The 25,432-nt window shown below is 42.0% G+C and overlaps 1 protein-coding gene across 4 annotated transcripts in view; it reads left to right on the top strand.

The window, feature by feature from the left end:
• Positions 1–241: 241 nt before the first annotated feature.
• Positions 242–25,432, top strand: part of LOC131707276 (major histocompatibility complex class I-related gene protein-like) — a 49,585-nt gene continuing 24,394 nt past the window's right edge. For 2 of the 4 annotated variants that reach the window (XM_059009627.1, XM_059009625.1), the window contains exons 1-2: positions 242–430; positions 19,782–20,042. In XM_059009627.1, the coding sequence (XP_058865610.1) occupies positions 376–430; positions 19,782–20,042 (316 nt within the window). In that variant the 5' untranslated portion in view covers positions 242–375. The remainder of the gene's footprint in view (positions 431–19,781; positions 20,043–25,432) is intronic. The other 2 variants (XM_059009626.1, XM_059009629.1) reach the window with 2 other exon arrangements.

Raw genomic sequence — 25,432 nt, 5'->3', positions numbered from 1 at the left:
CACCACAGAAAGCCAATTCTTACATTCGTGCATAACATGATAATTTATATAAAGTAATTCCTCATAGTTTGTAATATCAGTACAGTGTAATACCACATTATATTTTAATGGTAAGGTTGTGGAAAGCAGATCACTCTCTCTACCTGATCACAATGTTAAAAATACCTGCACGCTTTTCCACTCGTGTGACGACATATTCATGTGACAGACATGGACCAATCAAAACGCGAGACTGTTATGCGGTTCCATCCCAAAAACCGGGCCTGTGTCATACCTCACATATTCAGTATTAAATATCCACATATCACTAAACAAATCCATTGTTTATAAGCGAGTATGTGATTTAAATATACTGCTTTGTGAAGACTATCGGAGATGATCCGGATGACTGTACTCGGGATTCTCTGCTGGGTTCATGCAGCTGCTGCAGGTCAGTTTTTACACTAGAAATATTTACTGTCTTCAATAAATATACATTACAAATACTACGAGGCTTCCTCGCAGGATGTGCCTGCTTTAAGGAAAAACAAATAGTTTGAAACTGGCAGTCGTCACTCTGAAAGTAAATCGTATTTTGTGTGAATGTTAACAAGGCGTCCCTTCTGACGAGTCTGTTGCGGCTGCTTTTTGAGTTACTGTGTGTGCGTGTAGACCAAATAACAAAACAACAACGATGCCAAACGGACTAAACAGCTAAATGCAAAAGTATTGAAAGAAAATCAAGTGTTAATTGAGGTCCTGAACTCGCGTGAAACTGGAAAAAGCAGTGAACCGGGCGAAGCTGCAAAACAAGCGAAAGGGAAGCTGCGTCCATGGACCAGTTAGATAGTATTTTGATGGAGACCGAGCTTACTACCCGGTCCCATCATTAGAGAAATCAGCACCAGGATTCAAGACGCGGTGTAGCTGACAGCCGAGTGCAAATATCTATCTGGAAGCTGCTTTAAATGAAATGCTTCTGTGAGCACGTCCGTTTATTCTGTTAAGCACGGTAGTTTCGTTTGCTGTGCATGTATTGAAATCAGTTTCGTTTTTGTATTGCTTGTTGCTGCTTGTCGGTACATTGATTTAATTCAAGTGTAAGAGTCTTATCCATGGAGTCATATGTATTATAGTAACGCGCTTTAATATACCAGCATACTGAACACAACGGTGTGTTTTTAGGGGGGCTGGCGGCGGGGCTGGTACTTTGTTGCAGCTGATAAAAGTGAATTTGCTGTAACAGGGTTAGTGAAACGGACCTGAGGCCGTTCTGAATTACTGTCCAGCTGCTGCTAACAAGGCACATCTGGAGTAGAAATGTCTGACAAACTGACGTATGTTCTGCTTCAGTGCCACTAAAACAGTGGATGCTGCATTCCTTCATACTGAAGTTAACAATGATAGAAACCCACACACCTAGCATTGCTTATACTTGTATTGCACCCATTTACACCAATTACTGCACAACCAAGAAGCAACCAATTACCCTGTCAGCAATAAGACACGTACTGCAAATACTGAAGAGGAACATTTACTCACTCAAAATATTATTCTACAACAAAACCTTCAGGAAGTATTGTAAGGTCCCTCAGGTCTCTGAAAACACTAAGCAGAGTACATAATAATAATAATAATAATAACAAAATATATATAGTGTCGAAAAAAAGAGATGCGTGTTTATGGTTTCTGTAGTACTTTATAATGTCCTCCAGAGTGTTATGAAAAAGGACACCCATTTCAAGATGCTACAAAATCGATTTTGAGTGATTTTTTTTTTTTTTTTTTTGTGCACCTGACTTACTCTGGGTCCCTTTCTGAGATTGTGACTGAACCGCCTGTATCTAGATAAAGTAAAGAAAGGCAGCTTGCCAGGGTCACTGTAATTCTTTCTGAGATTGTGACTGAACCGCCTGTATCTAGATAAAGTAAAGAAAGGCAGCTCGCCAGGGTCACTGTAATTCTTTTTGAGATTGTGACTGAACCGCCTGTATCTAGATAAAGTAAAGAAAGGCAGCTCGCCAGGGTCACTGTAATTCTTTTTGAGATTGTGACTGAACCGCCTGTATCTAGATAAAGTAAAGAAAGGCAGCTCGCCAGGGTCACTGTAATTCTTTTTGAGATTGTGACTGAACCGCCTGTATCTAGATAAAGTAAAGAAAGGCAGCTTGCCAGGGTCACTGTAATTCTTCTTATTTATCCAGAGTGGGGTTTTTTGGGGCAAGTTGTTATTTCAATTGAATAGGCTTTACAGGTTACAAAAAGCACACAATTAAGATGGATTTATTTGTTGCCAATGCTACTGCCTTGCAAAAAAAAAAAGCCTACACAGGAAAATATCTGGAGTTGATAAGGAACCGGGCGTGTGAAAGGTGGTCCAGTGGTTAAAGAAACGGGCTTGTAACCAAGAGGTCCCCGGTTCAAATCCCACCTCAGCTACTGACTCATTGTGTGACCCTGAGCAAGTCACTTAACCTCCTTGTGCTCCGTCTTTCGGGTGAGACGTAGTTGTAAGTGACTCTGCAGCTGATGCATAGTTCACACACCCTAGTCTCTGTAAGTCGATAATAAGAGATCGATGGTGTGGAAAGCAATGGGATATGGCCATTGTTATATATACTGTTTTCTAATACAAAAATTTTGATTAACTCAGTGTAGTACAGTTTATTTACATTCAGCACCTCTGCACTAAAAAAAAAAACTGGATTGGAAACTTGAACACCTTACCTAATTTGCATAATGTACTCCTCTGATACATTTTAACTCTGGGAGTAGTGACTCATCTGTAAATCCTCTCTCTGGAGTAGTGACTCATCTATAAATCCTCTTTCTGGAGTAGTGACTCATCTGTAAATCCTCTCTGGAGTAGTGACTCATCTGTAAATCCTCTTTCTGGAGTAGTGACTCATCTGTAAATCCTCTTTCTGGAGTAGTGACTCATCTGTAAATCCTCTCTCTGGGAGTAGTGACTCATCTGTAAATCCTCTCTCTGGAGTAGTGACTCCTCTGTAAATCCTCTCTGGAGTCGTGACTCATCTGTAAATCCTCTCTCTGGAGTAGTGACTCATCTGTAAATCCTCTCTCTGGAGTAGTGACTCATCTGTAAATCCTCTCTGGAGTAGTGACTCATCTATAAATCCTCTTTCTGGAGTAGTGACTCATCTGTAAATCCTCTCTGGAGTAGTGACTCATCTATAAATCCTCTTTCTGGAGTAGTGACTCATCTGTAAATTGGTAGTATTCAGTTCTGTATTAGTTTGAATGAAGAGAGGTTGATAGTATTCAGTTCTGTATTAGTTTGAATGAAGAGAGGTTGTTAGTATTCAGTTCTGTATTAGTTTGAATGCAGAGAGGTTGGTAGTATTCAGTTCTGTATTAGTTTGAATGCAGAGAGGTTGATAGTATTCAGTTCTGTATTAGTTTGAATGAAGAGAGGTTGATAGTATTCAGTTCTGTATTAGTTTGAATGTAGAGAGGTTGGTAGTATTCAGTTCTGTATTAGTTTGAATGAAGAGAGGTTGATAATATTCAGTTCTGTATTAGTTTGAATGGAGAGAGGTTGGTAGTATTCAGTTCTGTATTAGTTTGAATGCAGAGAGGTTGGTAGTATTCAATTCTGTATTAGTTTGAATGCAGAGAGGTTGGTAGTATTCAATTCTGTATTAGTTTGAATGAAGAGAGGTTGGTAGTATTCAGTTCTGTATTAGTTTGAATGAAGAGAGGTTGGTAGTATTCAGTTCTGTATTAGTTTGAATGAAGAGAGGTTGGTAGTATTCAGTTCTGTATTAGTTTGAATGAAGAGAGGTTGGTAGTATTCAGTTCTATATTAGTTTGAATGAAGAGAGGTTGGTAGTATTCAATTCTGTATTAGTTTGAATGAAGAGAGGTTGGTAGTATTCAGTTCTGTATTAGTTTGAATGAAGAGAGGTTGGTAGTATTCAGTTCTGTATTAGTTTGAATGAAGAGAGGTTGGTAGTATTCAGTTCTGTATTAGTTTGAATGAAGAGAGGTTGGTAGTATTCAGTTCTGTATTAGTTTGAATGAAGAGAGGTTGGTAGTATTCAGTTCTGTATTAGTTTGAATGAAGAGAGGTTGGTAGTATTCAGTTCTGTATTAGTTTGAATGCAGAGAGGTTGGTAGTATTCAGTTCTGTATTAGTTTGAATGAAGAGAGGTTGGTAGTATTCAGTTCTGTATTAGTTTGAATGAAGAGAGGTTGATAGTATTCAGTTCTTTCCACTCATGCTCAGATATATCCTCTTTATAGATTGTACTCATTTCTGTTTGTAAAGTGATCATTTTGTTATTAGCTATTAGACAGTTGCAGATTTTAGAGAGGCTGCTGTCTGGTTTGACACTGGATGTAGTGCTTTAGTGATTTTGAGAACATATTGTCTTATTTGAAAGAACTCAAAGTAGAATTCCTTTGGTAAGTTATATTTTAATTGGACTGTATCAAAGCTTAACAAAGTGCCATTATGAGAGATCTCTTGTAATGTGTTGAACTCAACCCTTCTCCACTGTGTGTTATGGGAGATGTCTTGTAATGTGTTGATCGCAACCCTTCTGCACTGTGTGTTATGGGAGATGTCTTGTAATGTGTTGATCTCAACCCTTCTCCACTGTGTGATGGAGATCCCTTTCTTCTCCAGATTTAAATAGTCATTAACAGAGTGGAGTTAGTGAGCTCACCAAGTCCTAACATCTTGGAAATTATGCCAGACATTCATTGCTTATTTAAAATCCAGTATTGCACCAGCTATATCCTGGCAGCCAAGTACTACTTCTCAAGATCAGGCAGCCCTCCTGTAGTTTAGACAATGAGGCTATCTTTTTTAATCTGGCCCTTCCACAGAAGATTCCTGATATTTTTATTCTGAAAAATGCTGAGGTAATTTGTATTGGATTTCATAGGAGTTTTAGTAAGGGGGTGTGGCGCGGTAGCACGGGACAGCACACAGACCTCCACCTCTATCACCAACATGAATCATACTAACATAAACAAGACAGGACAGCACAGCACACAGACCTCCACCTCTATCACCAACATGAATCCTACTAACATAAACAAGACGGGACAGCACACAGACATCCACCTCTATCACCAACATGAATCCTACTAACATAAACAAGACGGGACAGCACACAGACCTCCACCTCTATCACCAACATGAATCCTACTAACATAAACAAGACAGGACAGCACACAGACCTCCACCTCTATCAGCAACATGAATCCTACTAACATAAACAAGACAGCACAGCACACAGACCTCCACCTCTATCACCATCATGAATCCTACTAACATAAACAAGACGGGACAGCACACAGACCTCCACCTCTATCACCAACATGAATCCTACTAACATAAACAAGACGGGACAGCACACAGACCTCCACCTCGATCACCAACATGAATCCTACTAACATAAACAAGACGGGACAGCACACAGACCTCCACCTCTATCACCAACATGAATCCTACTAACATAAACAAGACAGGACAGCACACAGACCTCCACCTCTATCACCAACATGAATCCTACTAACATAAACAAGACGGGACAGCACACAGACCTCCACCTCTATCACCAACATGAATCCTACTAACATAAACAAGACAGCACAGCACACAGACCTCCACCTCTATCAGCAACATGAATCCTACTAACATAAACAAGACGGGACAGCACACAGACCTCCACCTCTATCACCAACGTGAATCCTACTAACATAAATAAGACAGGACAGCACACAGACCTCCACCTCTATCACCAACATGAATCCTACTAACATAAACAAGACGGGACAGCACACAGACCTCCACCTCTATCACCAACGTGAATCCTACTAACATAAATAAGACAGGACAGCACACAGACCTCCACCTCTATCACCAACATGAATCCTACTAACATAAACAAGACAGCACAGCACACAGACCTCCACCTCTATCACCAACGTGAATCCTACTAACATAAACAAGACAGCACAGCACACAGACCTCCACCTCTATCACCAACATGAATCCTACTAACATAAACATGACAGGACAGCACACAGACCTCCACCTCTATCACCAACATGAATCCTACTAACATAAACAAGACGGGACAGCACACAGACCTCCACCTCTATCACCAACATGAATCCTACTAACATAAACAAGACAGCACAGCACACAGACCTCCACCTCTATCACCAGCATGAATCCTACTAACATAAACAAGACGGGACAGCACACAGACCTCCACCTCTATCACCAGCATGAATCCTACTAACATAAACAAGACGGGACAGCACACAGACCTCCACCTCTATCACCAACATGAATCCTACTAACATAAACAAGACGGGACAGCACACAGACCTCCACCTCTATCACCAACATGAATCCTACTAACATAAACAAGACAGCACAGCACACAGACCTCCACCTCGATCACCAACATGAATCCTACTAACATAAACAAGACGGGACAGCACACAGACCTCCACCTCTATCACCAACATGAATCCTACTAACATAAACAAGACGGGACAGCACACAGACCTCCACCTCTATCACCAACATGAATCCTACTAACATAAACAAGACAGCACAGCACACAGACCTCCACCTCTATCACCAACGTGAATCCTACTAACATAAACAAGACAGCACAGCACACAGACCTCCACCTCTATCACCAACATGAATCCTACTAACATAAACAAGACAGCACAGCACACAGACCTCCACCTCTATCACCAACGTGAATCCTACTAACATAAACAAGACAGGACAGCACACAGACCTCCACCTCTATCACCAACGTGAATCCTAGTAACATAAACAAGACAGGACAGCACAGCACTTCAGTGAAGACAGCATGTGTACGTGAGTACATTCATTATTGTAGATAGTAATTCATAGCCAGCCAGCATTTTTGTAAATAGCAACACATATAATGTACAATAAAATAAACATTTTATTTGTGTCATGGTAGGCAAGGTGACACAGCTGAGAGAGTTTTATCTTCTGTCGTCCCGTCTCGTGCTGTCAGTGTCAGTTTCTCAGCACACAGTACAGCTAGTCGCTCAGTAATGAGGTGCAAACAGGTGATTCATCGATCTGTATGAGCATTTATGAAGGTGCGTTGTTAAAAAAAAAAAGTCAATCTAAATTTATAACAATGTTTATTTTTTAGCGAAATAAAATCTAAGCCTATTTTTAGGGACCCCAACTGTTGTTGTTGATTCCAACTTAGGCACTTCACATAAGGACTAGCACGTTTACATCAGCACAATTAGCAGCACAATTAGTTTCTAACCCTGCTGATGTTGCTACAGTCAAAGAGTACCAAAGAGTACCAGTGTGAGGGGAGGGAAGCCCTGCAAAGGCAGATTCAAACTCAGCTGATGACAGAAGGACTCTTAATACTCATCCTCACAGAGCAGGTGTTTTATTGAGCAGGACAGAATCTATGTTCTGTGATCACTCACTGCTCATCCAGAAGCTACAATGAAAGCGTTGTTGAGAACGTGTGTAAGGCAGTGAAGATGCATGATGTGTTCCTCGCAGGAAATAGACACCCATTGGATTAGCAGGACCCTTGCTGAGAGATGCCCTCAATAGAACATTTGGGACAAACTGGTACTTTGTGGCAGAAAGCAGAGGCTTCTTACAAACCAATGGTTTGAAAGAACATGCCCAGGGCCTCCCATTTTGGCATAAGTGTTGGTTACCTTGTTTTGTGTTGTTTGGGACATTAATGCATACTGTTGTTATTTTTATTGCACTCTATACAACATATTTATAATTGTCTGTAAATGTAATTATATATAAGTTTAATCTGTATATATTTATACAGTTACTGTAACACCCAGTACATAGTAAAGAGATACAGCTGAATGTGTTTATAGTTAATAGTTCTGTATCTGTTGTGACAGGGCGTAGAGTGTGTTTAGTGGGTATTCACGGTGTGTGTGTGATCATTTTGTAGTTCACAGGAGAGCTGTCATGTCTAGGGCTGAATGGGAAACACCTGGGTGCACTAGGGCAGGAGTTTACGACCGGGGGCACACGTACCCCTGGGGGTACTTCTAAGGGTCACAGAATATATCACATCCGTACTTACAGATGTATGATTTCGATTGAGTGGACAGGATTTCTAGGGTGGGTGAAGCAGCGTCTGGTGATTTGTTCCTATGGAGAGCAGTCTGATGCTGTTCATGCACTTTGAAAAACCCCTGCTCTAGGGGATCGTTTAATGTAATTATTGGTTAAGTGTTTGTAATTAGTCATGTCTGTGTATAAAAGCTTGTCTTTGTCTGTGTTGAGAGTGTGGTTGAAGTCTGATGGTGAGAAGTGTGAGTGCTGTGTGTACGAGTGATAACTGTGTGCTTTAAGTTTTTCAACTGTCTTGTAAACGGGGAAACAGCTTAGCTGTCCTGTTATTAGTTTAGCTTTGAAAAAAGTTTAGTTAGCGCTCCTTGACAGAGTTATGCTTTTGTTTTGATTAAACCTTTTGTTTATCTGTGTGAATTAAAGTGCATGAAAGTGTTAGACGTGCAGTTGTGGTGTCTGGGTCTGTGGTTTGAAGGGTGCAAAGAAGTCTTAGCAGGGACGCCATTAGTGTTGACTTATCCAAGGTGTCGAGTTAACCACGGGTGCAGTGAGCCATGGCATTCACATGCATGTGAGTAACACAACTCACACGGATACAGTATTACAGTATTCCCAAGTTCATTAACCCTTTGCGGTCCATTTATTCAGTGCGTCTCAGGCGCTTCAGGTCCAATTTGTTTTCACACACACGGTTTATTTTAGACATGCTGTTTAAAAGTATTTTTTTTCACAGTAAAACAGGTTTAAAAGGCACTGCATATCAACAGGACACTCAGTACTGCATCTCCAGCCCCGCCCACCCCTTATTCGCTGTATTTTTCACATACCTCTACATAGTCGTGCATACTGATAAATCATCTCCTAATCATTTGTTTTATCACCAAACTCCTCAATAATGTGATCCAAGTCATTATTTTATTACTCTAACATCTAAAAAAGCTCTGCAAATGTCTGTGATATTCTCCGAGCGCAGGATGCAGAAGCAGCTATTTTGTTTGTTTATATCTGTGTTACGTCTGTGGTGCCGGGGCTATCTGTATTACTCAGTGTGACAGGGTGACTGGGCAGAATCAGGAAGGTAAAAATACTGACACCAGGCACTGCAGTTTTTAAAGAAAGACGAGGCTGGCCGCCGTTTTTATCAACAAATAACAAAAATAAATAAAAGGTTTGAACAAAAAAACACTGCTCACAGAGCAAAATAAATAGTTAAACGAAAACAAATCACAAACACAAAATAATACAACACAGGTCAGGCTGGGCAACTGCTGTCACTGTTCCTGGTTACTTAACGTTTCAGTTATTCTCTCTCCTCGCTCTCTACGCTCCTCTCGTACACCCACCCGGAGTGCCGAGAGCTGCAGGCTTTTATATTAGTGACCGAGGGATTAACTACCTAATTATTTAATAATCCCCCGGTCACATTCTGCACGGGTTTTCAAATTATTCCTGGCAGAAGACGAGCACCAATCTCGCCTCTGCCAGAATACGTTTACATAAAACAAAACAATAACAAAACCCACGGCGCTCGCCGTCATTTAACCCTTTGCGGACCTATTATTATTATTATTATTATTTATTTCTTACATAGGTGAAAGCTATAGCGAACGAAAGGGTGGGGCGGGGCTGGAGATGCCTAGTGAGTGCTTTGTTGATATGCAGGGCCTTTTAAACCCGTTTGACTGTGGAAAAAAAATACTTTTAAACAGCACGTCTAAAATTAACTGCGTGTGTGAAAATAAATTGGACCTGACGTGCCTGACACGCACTTAATAAATGAAATAATAACAGAATACACGGCGCCTCGCCATCATAAATAATAAATACATAAACAAACACAAAATAACACGGGCGGAGGGGGAACCCCCGTTCTGAAAATAAATAAACAAATGAATGTACAGGGCTCTCTACCGCCCTGCTACAGGCATATACGCCCCTTTTTTTCGGCTTCACTCGGCTCCTATCGGTCTCACTCAGCCATTGAATGGTTTTCTCAGCTTTTTCCTGAGAAAAAAATGACTAGAGACCTGTTTTTTACGTCTTTTTGATGATGTCAGACAGGGTCCGACATTGGACCTGAAAGGCTGCTATTTTCACCATGTCTATCCACATGCTGTCCAATCCGTGTCTATCCAAACGCTGTCTAATCCGTGTCTATCCAAACGCTGTCTAATCCGTGTCTATCCACACACGCTGTCTAATCCATGTCTATCCACACGCTGTCTAATCCGTGTCTATCCAAACGCTGTCTAATCCGTGTCTATCCACACACGCTGTCTAATCCATGTCTATCCACACGCTGTCTAATCCGTGTCTATCCCCAAACGCTGTCTAATCCGTGTCTATCCACACACGCTGTCTAATCCGTGTCTATCCACACACGCTGTCTAATCCGTGTCTATCCACACACGCTGTCTAATCCATGTCTATCCACACACGCTGTCTAATCCATGTCTATCCACACACGCTGTCTAATCCGTGTCTATCCACACACGCTGTCTAATCCGGGTCTATCCACACACGCTGTCTAATCCGTGTCTATCCACACACGCTGTCTAATCCGTGTCTATCCACACACGCTGTCTAATCCGTGTCTATCCACACACGCTGTCTAATCTGTGTCTATCCACACACGCTGTCCAATCCGTGTCTATCCACACACGCTGTCTAATCTGTGTCTATCCACACACTGTCTAATCTGTGTCTATCCACACACGCTGTCTAATCCATGTCTATCCACACACGCTGTCTAATCCATGTCTATCCACACGCTGTCTAATCTGTGTCTATCCACACACGCTGTCCAATCCGTGTCTATCCACACACGCTGTCTAATCTGTGTCTATCCAAATGCTGTCTAATCCATGTCTATCCACACACGCTGTCTAATCCATGTCTATCCACACACGCTGTCTAATCCATGTCTATCCACACACGCTGTCTAATCCATGTCTATCCACACGCTGTCTAATCCGGGTCTATCCACACGCTGTCCAATCCGGGTCTATCCACACACGCTGTCTAATCTGTGTCTATCCACACACGCTGTCTAATCCATGTCTATCCACACACGCTGTCTAATCCATGTCTATCCACACGCTGTCTAATCCGGGTCTATCCACACACACTGTCCAATCCGTGTCTATCCACACACGCTGTCTAATCTGTGTCTATCCACACACGCTGTCTAATCCGTGTCTATCCACACACGCTGTCTAATCCATGTCTATCCACACACGCTGTCCAATCCGTGTCTATCCACACATGCTGTCTAATCTGTGTCTGTCCAAAGGCTATCTAATCCGTGTCTATCCACACACGCTGTCCAATCCGTGTCTATCCACACACGCTGTCTAATCCGTGTCTATCCACACACGCTGTCTAATCTGTGTCTATCCACACACGCTGTCTAATCCTTCCCGTTCTTGACCTTGCTTCCTATGTGTGACGATACATTGTATTACTTAAAGGGGCAGCAGGACATTTCTGGACACTCGGTACAACTCGTAGAGTTCGATTGAAATAAGAATTAATAAAATAACTACAGTGTTGTTTTGTCACTGTATCCAATCACAAATTGTGCACAAAATTGCCTCTGCTTTTAGGTATTGGCTTGTGCTGTCTAATCTGAACTTCTAAACTTAAATAGCAAAAGTTAAATTTACATTATACAGAATTAACTCAGTGAACAAAAACAATAATAAACAACTTAGTTTCACACAGAAATCAGACATCGTCGCTTGTTTCGCATGCAAAAACACACGCTTTGAAATAGGGGTGAGACCAAATAACGATGGCACCTATCGACAAGTGAATCCAACATGCGAAAGTTAAAATATATATATATATATATATATATATATATATATATATATATATATTGATTTTATTTTAAAGCCTGTACTGCTGATTGGCTCTCTATGTAGCGGTAATGAAGATTGACTGGAGGGTGGGATTTGTTATTTCTTGTCTGTGATTGGCTAAACTAGAATGTACCTCGGCTAACGATGGCTTCCTCACAGAAAAGTTCTGCATGGAAACACTGTTAAGTGTAAAATATGTGCAGTGCAATTAAACTACCACAAATCTACAACTGGTATGGTAACCCACCTAAAATCCAAACCCCCTTCTGCGACGCTAGCAACGACAGAAAAGGAAAAAGGACGCAACAAACCGCCATTGCATCCTTTGCGGTGAGGCCTCGTCAGTGTGACAACGTACGTGCTGAAAAAACATCAGCCCTTATTGCTAATATGGTGGCAAAGGACATGCTTCCCATAAGTTTTGTTGAAGGTGAGGGATTTCGGGAGTTGATGAAATTTGTGGAACCTGAATACACAGTCCCTGCACGAAAAACAATTACCACTCGACTCGAAAAAATGCATGAGGATTCAGCAGCTTCTGTCTGCAGAAACTCGTCAAAGGCTGAGAGGGTGGCGATTACTACAGATGCGTGGACTGCACTGAATACCGAGTCGTACATCACAATAACCATTTCATTGAGGATTGGGAAATGAAAAACGTAGTTCTACAGACTCGCGCCATGCCAGAGGCATACAGCAGAGAGTCTCGCAAATGTGTTGAACACCGCTGTAGACCATTGGGGTTTACAGGGGGAAATCACTGCCTGTGTTCACGACAATGCCAGCAACATCATCTTAGCAAACTCGGAGTTTGTTGAATGGGACTAGAATTTGTGCATTGCACACACTCTGCAGCTCGCCTTCAATGATGGCTTTAAACTTGGTGCCATACATAATGTAGTCGGTGCGGCCAGCCGTCTTGTGTCGCATTTTCATCACAGTGCAATAGCTACTCAGGCTCTGAATTTGAAACAAAAACAACAAACTTTGCCTGAGCACTGTCTGCTGCAGTATTGCCGGACCTGATGGACATGCTGATTTTTTTAAACAAGAATAAGTGAACATGATAATAATAATGGACATTGCTAGCCTAACTATTCCTAAAGTTTTTGTTAGGAATTTTTTTTGCTTCCATGGAAAGCTAGTGCGTTAATGCCACTCAGGCCTTTTTGTTCATTCATTTATTTATTAATATTATTAAGCTAGCTACATACATAGCAAGCTATTGCCTATACAGGCTATTTATTTTTTATTCACTGGAACTCGAACGCACAGGTATGTTTCCGATTTGATTTAACGTAGACCGGTAGTCTATATGTTGTGTGTGGTTTGAAAACGTGGGAAAAGTAAATCGTTTAGTTAAGTGGATTGTATAAATTAGCTAGCTAGATAGTCTAATGCATTTTGTATTTCGCTGTTATGACCAGAAAACATTATTGCCACAAGGATGCTAATGTTAAGGCATTTGCCTCGCAGCTCACATTGCTAAACTATTATTGAATGAAAATTAAATTAATAATTGAATACAAATTATACAGGAGACGCCCATATTTTATAAGCAAGCGTTACTTTTTTTTTTTTTTTTTTAATTGTCACAACCTTTATAGTTCATTTGAAATTGTAATTAACGGAAAAGGTTGTGACAATATCGGTAAAAAAATAACACTTGCTTGCAAAATACGAGAGTCTCACATGAGAGTTGACAGGTATGCTTATGTTATTGCTGCTGTTATTATGGCATTTCTGTATGTTTCCTAATAGTAAGGTGTTTTTTACATAGCCTAATGTTTATTTATTTATTTTTTTAATTTATTTTTTTCCGTAAATTTAGTATGCCCAATTATTATCTGTATCCTCGGCTCACCGCTCACATCCCCCCCGTCGACTCGGGAAACGGCGGCTGGAACACGCATCCTCCGAAACGTGCTCCTGCCAAGCCGTCATTTTTCACACTGCAGATCCACAGCAATGCCACCAGACCTATAGTGCCGGAGGACAACACAGATCTGGCAGCTCCACTGCAGAACCACAGGCGCCCTATCGGCCACAGGGGTCGCTGATGTGCGGTGAGCCGTGGATTCCCCTGCCGACCTAAGCCCTCCCTACCCGGGCAGCGCTCAGCCAATTGTGCGCCACCCCCTAGGAACTCCCGGTCACGGTCGCCTGTGACATAGCTTGGATTCGAACCAGCGATCTCCAGGCTATAAGGCACATCCTGCGCGGAGCGCCTTTACTGGATGCGCCACTCGGGAGCCCTCATGTTTATTTAACAAAGTTGTTAAAGTTGTTGTGTTAGCTAAGTATTTTAAAATAAAGTTCAGAATTTATTGCAATTGCAATAATTGTCACTTTGCATTATTTCACATTTAATGTACGTCTCATTTTGAATGGGAGGCGGGAGGCGGGGGGGGAGACTATTCGATTAGTCAAACTCAACAGCTGTGGAATTATCGATAGTCAAAATATTTGTCATGCACATCCCTACTTTGAAAGTTCTGCTGGCAAGCTTGTTATCCCGAATAACCTGAGCTTTAAAGCCAGTTGAAGGAGAGCTCCTGTTTCTCTTCTGACTCATTGGGCACTGATACTGTAAGAAGGAGAGCTCCCGTTTCTCTTCTGACTCATTGTGCACTGATACTGTAAGAAGGAGAGCTCCTGTTTCTCTTCTGACTCATTGTGCACTGATACTGTAAGAAGGAGAGCTCCTGTTTCTCTTCTGACTCATTGTGCACTGATACTGTAAGAAGGAGAGCTCCTGTTTCTCTTCTGACTCATTGTGCACTGATACTGTAAGAAGGAGAGCTCCTGTTTCTCTTCTGACTCATTGTGCACTGATACTGTAAGAAGGAGAGCTCCCGTTTCTCTTCTGACTCATTGTGCACTGATACTGTAAGAAGGAGAGCTCCTGTTTCTCTTCTGACTCATTGTGCACTGATACTGTAAGAAGGAGAGCTCCTGTTTCTCTTCTGACTCATTGTGCACTGATACTGTAAGAAGGAGAACTCCCGTTTCTCTTCTGACTCATTGTGCACTGATACTGTAAGAAGGAGAGCTCCCGTTTCTCTTCTGACTCATTGGGCACTGATACTGTAAGAAGGAGAGCTCCTGTTTCTCTTCTGACTCATTGGGCACTGATACTGTAAGAAGGAGAGCTCCTGTTTCTCTTCTGACTCATTGTGCACTGATACTGTAAGAAGGAGAGCTCCCGTTTCTCTTCTGACTCATTGGGCACTGATACTGTAAGAAGGAGAGCTCCCGTTTCTCTTCTGACTCATTGGGCACTGATACTGTAAGAAGGAGAGCTCCCGTTTCTCTTCTGACTCATTGTGCACTGATACTGTAAGAAGGAGAGCTCCTGTTTCTCTTCTGACTCATTGTGCACTGATACTGTAAGAAGGAGAGCTCCTGTTTCTCTTCTGACTCATTGTGCACTGATACTGTAAGAAGGAGAGCTCCTGTTTCTCTTCTGACTCATTGTGCACTGATACTGTAAGAAGGAGAGCTCCTGTTTCTCTTCTGACTCGTGCACTGATACTGTAAGAAGGAGAGCTCCTGTTTCTCTTCTGACTCATTGTGCACTGATACTGTAAGAAGGAGAGCTCCCGTTTCTCTTCTGACTCATTGGGCACTGATACTGTAAGAAGGAGAGCTCCTGTTTCTCTTCTGACTCATTGTGCACTGATACTGTAAGAAGGAGAGCTCCTGTTTCTCTTCTGACTCATTGGGCACTGATACTGTAAGAAGGAGAGCTCCTGTTTCTTTTCTGACTCATTGTGCACTGATACTGTAAGAAGGAGAGCTCCTGTTTCTCTTCTGACTCATTGTGCACTGATACTGTAAGAAGGAGAGCTCCTGTTTCTCTTCTGACTCATTGTGCACTGATACTGTAAGAAGGAGAGCTCCTGTTTCTCTTCTGACTCATTGTGCACTGATACTGTAAGAAGGAGAGCTCCTGTTTCTCTTCTGACTCGTGCACTGATACTGTAAGAAGGAGAGCTCCTGTTTCTCTTCTGACTCATTGGGCACTGATACTGTAAGAAGGAGAGCTCCTGTTTCTCTTCTGACTCATTGGGCACTGATACTGTAAGAAGGAGAGCTCCTGTTTCTCTTCTGACTCATTGGGCACTGATACTGTAAGAAGGAGAGCTCCTGTTTCTCTTCTGACTCATTGGGCACTGATACTGTAAGAAGGAGAGCTCCCGTTTCTCTTCTGACTCATTGTGCACTGATACTGTAAGAAGGAGAGCTCCTGTTTCTCTTCTGACTCATTGGGCACTGATACTGTAAGAAGGAGAGCTCCTGTTTCTCTTCTGACTCATTGTGCACTGATACTGTAAGAAGGAGAGCTCCTGTTTCTCTTCTGACTCATTGTGCACTGATACTGTAAGAAGGAGAGCTCCCGTTTCTCTTCTGACTTGTGCACTGATACTGTAAGAAGGAGAACTCCTGTTTCTCTTCTGACTCATTGTGCACTGATACTGTAAGAAGGAGAGCTCCTGTTTCTCTTCTGACTCATTGGGCACTGATACTGTAAGAAGGAGAGCTCCTGTTTCTCTTCTGACTCATTGGGCACTGATACTGTAAGAAGGAGAGCTCCTGTTTCTCTTCTGACTCATTGGGCACTGATACTGTAAGAAGGAGAGCTCCTGTTTCTCTTCTGACTCATTGGGCACTGATACTGTAAGAAGGAGAGCTCCTGTTTCTCTTCTGACTCATTGTGCACTGATACTGTAAGAAGGAGAGCTCCCGTTTCTCTTCTGACTCATTGTGCACTGATACTGTAAGAAGGAGAGCTCCTGTTTCTCTTCTGACTCATTGGGCACTGATACTGTAAGAAGGAGAGCTCCTGTTTCTCTTCTGACTCATTGTGCACTGATACTGTAAGAAGGAGAGCTCCTGTTTCTCTTCTGACTCGTGCACTGATACTGTAAGAAGAAGAGCTCCTGTTTCTCTTCTGACTCGTGCACTGATACTGTAAGAAGGAGAGCTCCTGTTTCTCTTCTGACTCATTGTGCACTGATACTGTAAGAAGGAGAGCTCCTGTTTCTCTTCTGACTCATTGTGCACTGATACTGTAAGAAGGAGAGCTCCTGTTTCTCTTCTGACTCGTGCACTGATACTGTAAGAAGGAGAGCTCCTGTTTCTCTTCTGACTCATTGTGCACTGATACTGTAAGAAGGAGAGCTCCCGTTTCTCTTCTGACTCATTGGGCACTGATACTGTAAGAAGGAGAGCTCCTGTTTCTCTTCTGACTCATTGTGCACTGATACTGTAAGAAGGAGAGCTCCTGTTTCTCTTCTGACTCATTGGGCACTGATACTGTAAGAAGGAGAGCTCCTGTTTCTTTTCTGACTCATTGTGCACTGATACTGTAAGAAGGAGAGCTCCTGTTTCTCTTCTGACTCATTGTGCACTGATACTGTAAGAAGGAGAGCTCCTGTTTCTCTTCTGACTCATTGTGCACTGATACTGTAAGAAGGAGAGCTCCTGTTTCTCTTCTGACTCATTGTGCACTGATACTGTAAGAAGGAGAGCTCCTGTTTCTCTTCTGACTCGTGCACTGATACTGTAAGAAGGAGAGCTCCTGTTTCTTTTCTGACTCATTGTGCACTGATACTGTAAGAAGGAGAGCTCCTGTTTCTCTTCTGACTCATTGTGCACTGATACTGTAAGAAGGAGAGCTCCTGTTTCTCTTCTGACTCATTGTGCACTGATACTGTAAGAAGGAGAGCTCCTGTTTCTCTTCTGACTCATTGTGCACTGATACTGTAAGAAGGAGAGCTCCTGTTTCTCTTCTGACTCGTGCACTGATACTGTAAGAAGGAGAGCTCCTGTTTCTTTTCTGACTCATTGTGCACTGATACTGTAAGAAGGAGAGCTCCTGTTTCTCTTCTGACTCATTGTGCACTGATACTGTAAGAAGGAGAGCTCCTGTTTCTCTTCTGACTCATTGTGCACTGATACTGTAAGAAGGAGAGCTCCTGTTTCTCTTCTGACTCATTGTGCACTGATACTGTAAGAAGGAGAGCTCCTGTTTCTTTTCTGACTCATTGGGCACTGATACTGTAAGAAGGAGAGCTCCTGTTTCTCTTCTGACTCATTGGGCACTGATACTGTAAGAAGGAGAGCTCCTGTTTCTCTTCTGACTCATTGGGCACTGATACTGTAAGAAGGAGAGCTCCTGTTTCTCTTCTGACTCATTGTGCACTGATACTGTAAGAAGGAGAGCTCCTGTTTCTCTTCTGACTCATTGTGCACTGATACTGTAAGAAGGAGAGCTCCCGTTTCTCTTCTGACTCATTGTGCACTGATACTGTAAGAAGGAGAGCTCCTGTTTCTCTTCTGACTCATTGGGCACTGATACTGTAAGAAGGAGAGCTCCTGTTTCTCTTCTGACTCATTGGGCACTGATACTGTAAGAAGGAGAGCTCCTGTTTCTCTTCTGACTCATTGTGCACTGATACTGTAAGAAGGAGAGCTCCCGTTTCTCTTCTGACTCATTGTGCACTGATACTGTAAGAAGGAGAGCTCCCGTTTCTCTTCTGACTCATTGTGCACTGATACTGTAAGAAGGAGAGCTCCTGTTTCTCTTCTGACTCATTGGGCACTGATACTGTAAGAAGGAGAGCTCCTGTTTCTCTTCTGACTCATTGTGCACTGATACTGTAAGAAGGAGAGCTCCTGTTTCTCTTCTGACTCGTGCACTGATACTGTAAGAAGAAGAGCTCCTGTTTCTCTTCTGACTCGTGCACTGATACTGTAAGAAGGAGAGCTCCTGTTTCTCTTCTGACTCATTGTGCACTGATACTGTAAGAAGAAGAGCTCCTGTTTCTCTTCTGACTCATTGTGCACTGATACTGTAAGAAGGAGAGCTCCTGTTTCTCTTCGGACTCATTGTGCACTGATACTGTAAGAAGGAGAGCTCCTGTTTCTCTTCGGACTCATTGTGCACTGATACTGTAAGAAGGAGAGCTCCTGTTTCTCTTCTGACTCATTGTGCACTGATACTGTAAGAAGGAGAGCTCCTGTTTCTCTTCTGACTCATTGGGCACTGATACTGTAAGAAGGAGAGCTCCTGTTTCTCTTCTGACTCATTGTGCACTGATACTGTAAGAAGGAGAGCTCCTGTTTCTCTTCTGACTCGTGCACTGATACTGTAAGCAGCTGCACTCGGTATTTGTGAAGGAATGAATGAACGATCCGTTTCCAGTCAGAGATCAGTCACGTGAAACGACAGTGTCCAGTTCTCCACTAGTCTTTAATAGTTTTTATCGCTTTGGTACCAGTAATAAGTGTTGAGTTACGAGTAAAGCGTGGAGTCGAATTAAAATATAGAGGCAGGATGAATATATTTTATATAGAGAAAATCCGGGACCAAGACTGTCTGTTGAATTAAGCGAAGGTGTCGAGTTATCCACCAGGTCAGGTTAACCATGGTTGACTGTATTTTGAACCCTGTCCTAGTACCACAGACAAAGCATAACAACATACAATAGAAAAATATTATGAAAACCCTTCCTTTCAACAATCAAAACCAAAATTAAGTAAAGCAAATTAGCATGCCTGTATTTCTGAGAGATACTATAGTACTTTTTTGTAATTTTTTGGCAGTGACATTATAGATATCTGCACATTTCTGCAGTGATGAATGGTTTTCTGTGGTCATCACTGCATTCTGCACCCTTGTGTGAGTTCTTCATTGCTTTGTGACCTCACAGAATCATGGAATCCTGGAGAGAATGGTACATGTCAGCAGATCACTGGCACTGTGTGTTTTACTCTGGGATTATTGAACTGTGTCACTAATCATGTTTATATTCCTCTTCCAGGAACTCACTCACTGCAATATTCTGCAATGGCGACCTCAGAAGATACTGAGCTTTCACAGTTTGTGTTTCTGGTGATGCTGGATGATGTGCAATACACGTCCTTTAACAGCACCATGGATAAACCTGTCCTCCTAACAGACTGGATGAATGAGACTAAGGGCCGTGAGTTCTGGGAAATAATTCGCTGGCATATTATCAATGATCAAAACCTCATAAAATGGAGTTTGCAAAATACAGTCAAGCACTTTAACCATACTGGAGGTGAGTACAGACACACACAGCCCCTTCTATCACTGTTACACAGGGTCTATAGGACTGAGTACAGACACACACAGCCCCTTCTATCACTGTTACACAGGGTCTATAGGACTGAGTACAGACACACACAGCCCCTTCTATCACTGTTACACAGGGTCTATAGGACTGAGTACAGACACACACAGCCCCTTCTATCACTGTTACACAGGGTCTATAGGACTGAGTACAGACACACACAGCCCCTTCTATCACTGTTACACAGGAACTATAGGACTGAGTACAGACACACACAGCCCCTTCTATCACTGTTACACAGGGTCTATAGGACTGAGTACAGACACACACAGCCCCTTCTATCACTGTTACACAGGGACTATAGGACTGAGTACAGACAGACACAGCCCCTTCTATCACTGTTACACAGGGTCTATAGGACTGAGTACAGACACACACAGCCCCTTCTATCACTGTTACACAGGGTCTATAGGACTGAGTACAGACACACACAACCCCTTCTATCACTGTTACACAGGAACTATAGGACTGAGTACAGACACACACAGCCCCTTCTATCACTGTTACACAGGGACTATAGGACTGAGTACAGACACACACAGCCCCTTCTATCACTGTTACACAGGGACTATAGGACTGAGTACAGACACACACAGCCCCTTCTATCACTGTTACACAGGGTCTATAGGACTGAGTACAGACACACACAGCCCCTTCTATCACTGTTACACAGGGACTATAGGACTGAGTACAGACACACACAGCCCCTTCTATCACTGTTTCACAGGGACTATCGGACTGAGTAAAGACACACACAGCCCCTTCCATCACTGTTTTATATATATATATATATATATATATATATAATATATATATATATATATATACCGTTGTAAATATATAAATAAATAATAACCATAATACAACAAAACAAATACAAAATAATAAATTGCACAGGGGCGGAGGGGTACCCCGTTCTATAAATATATAATACATTCATGGCAGGGCTTTGCCTGCCCCCTTTTCATGTGCAGGGCTCCTCGCCCTGTTATACCCTCAAATAAGCAATTTGGGCAGTTTTCAAAACAATTTTTTTTCAGGCTTGTTAACAACATGGCCCGGCGCAAATATAACCTTGTATCCCTGTTACACCCGACCATTACTTCTGGAAGAATAAGTAATCAGCTTCAGCAGTGACTGTTGAAATGAAGGCTATTATATTTGTGCTTTACTGCAGTAGAGTTTATAGACAAAGTGCAGTCGATTTGTGAAACAAAAGCCGCATCATTGATTAAAAAAAGTAGCCTACGGTAACGTTATAACATATATAAAATTTGTCTTTTCTATGACAAAAAATGCTAAAATTCAGGGCCAAAATAATTCAGTATGTGTTGAGCACCAACTGTCTCTTGGCCGTTTCGCCAGTAGGCCCATAACGGCTTGATAAAAATACAGTGTATGTGATTTTATACAGCACTGTATATAATACATCTTGCATTGAGAAGACACCACTGGAATCGGAATAAAAGACATTATGTAATACAATGCATGTGAGGTCACAGTTTTGATAAGTAGCATTTTCAAAACCATATCATTATGTGCAGTATTAAAATATGTTAAAATATAGCAAATCCACAAAACCATTGACATACACATTGTGTATTTGACATTTTATTTTTTGTGTTCTGTGTAACATGGGCCATCTTTTAACCTTGAAAGAAATTAAATACAGTACCGTACCTGAAGCAGATATACAATGCCGTGAAAAAGTATTTGCCCCCTGTCTGATTTTCTGCATTTTTGCATATTTTTGACACTGAATGTTATCAGATCTTCAACCAAGATAAAAGGGACCCTGAGTGAGCAAATAACACAAAAATTTGATAAATATTTCATTTATTTATTAAAGAATGTTATTTAACACCCAATGCCCCCGTGTGAAAAAGTAATCGCCCCCTTTAGGCCTTCACACACCAGATGCGACACGATTTTTACTGGAGCGACACGACAGATTTGCTGTGAGATCACTGTGCACACCAGAAGTGATCACAGACACAACGCGACAGCTGGAAACTTGTGGTGCGTGTGGGTGGTGCTGTCAGACCAGGAAATGAAACAATAACAATGGTGTACGGGCAAAACGGCGCTGCTGCACTCGTATTAAATAATTAACAAAATAAACAGTTTAAACAAAACAACACACAAAGCAAAAGGGCACCTTGGCCAAAGTAAAACAAACACCAACAATTCTAAACAAGTACATTTTAGATATAGCAATTGTTTCTCTATTAATTTAGACTCACGTCTCGCCTCTGACACTCTCTCCTGGAGCGCAGAAAGCTGCAGGTTTTTATACAGGTGACCATCTCCCGATTTAGCAACAGGTAATCAATGAATTAATTTGGGAGATGGTCAGCTTCTGCACAGGGTTTTTAAATAAATTATCAAAACACAAACGCACTGCTTTTCACTGTCATCTTAAATAATAAATAATCATATCGGACGGCTTTCGTCCGTCCGCACATAAACACAATATATTTATATAATAATAATAATAGTAATAATAATAAATAATGAATACCTACATAAATAATAAAATACACACAAGGCGTGGGCACCCATCACAAAGTTAAACAGGGCTTGACTTCAAACCACATGAGATGAAGCTGTTCTCTGATTGCTCAGTTGTGTAGTTGTTGCACGACGAATTCGCAAAAATAGGACCAGGTTCTAGTTTCTTTTTTATCGCTCGTGTTGGAATTTGTGTCGCGGCGACGTCGCTTTGTCGTGTTGTCTTTGCTGTGAAGGACTGTGGCAAAGTGGTTAGTAAGGGGAACAGGTGTAACGGTGATGCGGTGCAGGAGTGACAGGCAGACAACGGTAATCCAGTGACAAATGTTTTTATTTATTTTAAATCCTGGTCTAGCGACCGTAAATAATAAGCCCCGGCAATACACAACGATGTGTAGAGCGCGGGGATGAAAACGACAGGTTACAGTCCTGAATAAAGAAAACAAAAACACGTTCACCCGTCCCGGGTGCGTGCAGTCGTGCTGGTGGGGAGTGAATACACTTTTTATTCGGTGACAGTTCTGAGGTGGTGATCCGGTTTGTGCTGGCCCAAGGCGACAGCTCCGGATGTGCTTTAGCTGTCTGGTGGTTTCAAAAACACAGACAGTTATTGTACAGCAATAAACAAACAAAAACACACACACACTCAACTCTTTACAGAGTAATACAGCACTTCACTATACCGTCCTTCTCGGTCCTTGGCTTAACCCAAACGAAGGAAAAGAACAGCGTTACCCTGGCCCCTATATGTAATCCCGCATGATATCTAGGTAAACGGTTGCAGCTGCCTTATTACTTGCAGCTGCCCCTCGTTTACCTGTCAAATCAATACGGTCTTACAACAGAGTCTCGCTTCCTTCCAGGCTGACCCACTTTCCGGTCCCGGAAACGAACTGTCAGGCCAGCCCTTCCAGATACTTCTCCTCCCGTTCTTTAGCGCCCTCACAGGTCGGGAGGAAGATTTATCACCAGAACTCACTGTATTTCTGTCACAAGGACGCTATTGAAAAGCACAGGTTTTATTGATTTTCTCACGTTGCTTTGTCGTGTCACTCTCTGGTGTGAAGGGTGCTATTGAAAAGCACAGGTTTTATTGATTTTCTCGTGTTGCTTTGTCGTGTCACTCTTTGGTGTGAAGGGTGCTATTGAAAAGCACAGGTTTTATTGATTTTCTCGTTGCTTTGTCGTGTCGCTCTTTGGTGTGAAGGACGCTATTGAAAAGCACAGGTTTTACTGATTTTCTCGTGTTGCTTTGTCGTGTCGCTCTCTGGTGTGAAGGACGCTATTGAAAAGCACAGGTTTTATTGATTTTCTCTCGTTGCTTTGTCGTGTCACTCTTTGGTGTGAAGGACGCTATTGAAAAGCACAGGTTTTATTGATTTTCTCTCGTTGCTTTGTCGTGTCGCTCTTTGGTGTGAAGGACGCTATTGAAAAGCACAGGTTTTATTGATTTTCTCACGTTGCTTTGTCGTGTCACTCTCTGGTGTGAAGGGTGCTATTGAAAAGCACAGGTTTTATTGATTTTCTCGTGTTGCTTTGTCGTGTCACTCTTTGGTGTGAAGGGTGCTATTGAAAAGCACAGGTTTTATTGATTTTCTCGTTGCTTTGTCGTGTCGCTCTTTGGTGTGAAGGACGCTATTGAAAAGCACAGGTTTTACTGATTTTCTCGTGTTGCTTTGTCGTGTCGCTCTCTGGTGTGAAGGACGCTATTGAAAAGCACAGGTTTTATTGATTTTCTCTCGTTGCTTTGTCGTGTCACTCTTTGGTGTGAAGGACGCTATTGAAAAGCACAGGTTTTATTGATTTTCTCTCGTTGCTTTGTCGTGTCGCTCTTTGGTGTGAAGGACGCTATTGAAAAGCACAGGTTTTATTGATTTTCTCGTGTTGCTTTGTCGTGTCGCTCTTTGGTGTGAAGGACGCTATTGAAAAGCACAGGTTTTATTGATTTTCTCATGTTGCTTTGTCGTGTTGTCTTTGGTGTGAAGGACGCTATTGAAAAGCACAGGTTTTATTGATTTTCTCATGTTGCTTTGTCGTGTTGTCTTTGGTGTGAAGGGCGCTATTGAAAAGCACAGGTTTTATTGATTTTCTCATGTTGCTTTGTCGTGTCACTCTTTAGTGTGAAGGACGCTATTGAAAAGCACAGGTTTTATTGATTTTCTCATGTTGCTTTGTCGTGTCGCTCTTTGGTGTGAAGGACGCTATTGAAAAGCACAGGTTTTATTGATTTTCTGACATTGCTTTGTCGTGTTGTCTTTGGTGTGAAGGGCGCTATTGAAAAGCACAGGTTTTATTGATTTTCTCGTGTTGCTTTGTCATGTCACTCTTTGGTGTGAAGGACGCTATTGAAAAGCACAGGTTTTATTGATTTTCTCTCGTTGCTTTGTCGTGTCACTCTTTGGTGTGAAGGACGCTATTGAAAAGCACAGGTTTTATTGATTTTCTCTCGTTGCTTTGTCGTGTCGCTCTTTGGTGTGAAGGACGCTATTGAAAAGCACAGGTTTTATTGATTTTCTCACGTTGCTTTGTCGTGTCACTCTCTGGTGTGAAGGGTGCTATTGAAAAGCACAGGTTTTATTGATTTTCTCGTTGCTTTGTCGTGTCGCTCTTTGGTGTGAAGGACGCTATTGAAAAGCACAGGTTTTACTGATTTTCTCGTGTTGCTTTGTCGTGTCGCTCTCTGGTGTGAAGGACGCTATTGAAAAGCACAGGTTTTATTGATTTTCTCTCGTTGCTTTGTCGTGTCGCTCTTTGGTGTGAAGGACGCTATTGAAAAGCACAGGTTTTATTGATTTTCTCGTGTTGCT

Source organism: Acipenser ruthenus, chromosome 39 (assembly GCF_902713425.1).
Source record: "Acipenser ruthenus chromosome 39, fAciRut3.2 maternal haplotype, whole genome shotgun sequence".
In the NCBI taxonomy this organism is placed as follows: domain Eukaryota; kingdom Metazoa; phylum Chordata; class Actinopteri; order Acipenseriformes; family Acipenseridae; genus Acipenser; species Acipenser ruthenus.
Note: the sequence above shows the minus strand (reverse complement) of the source record. Positions and strands in the feature narration are given on the sequence as shown.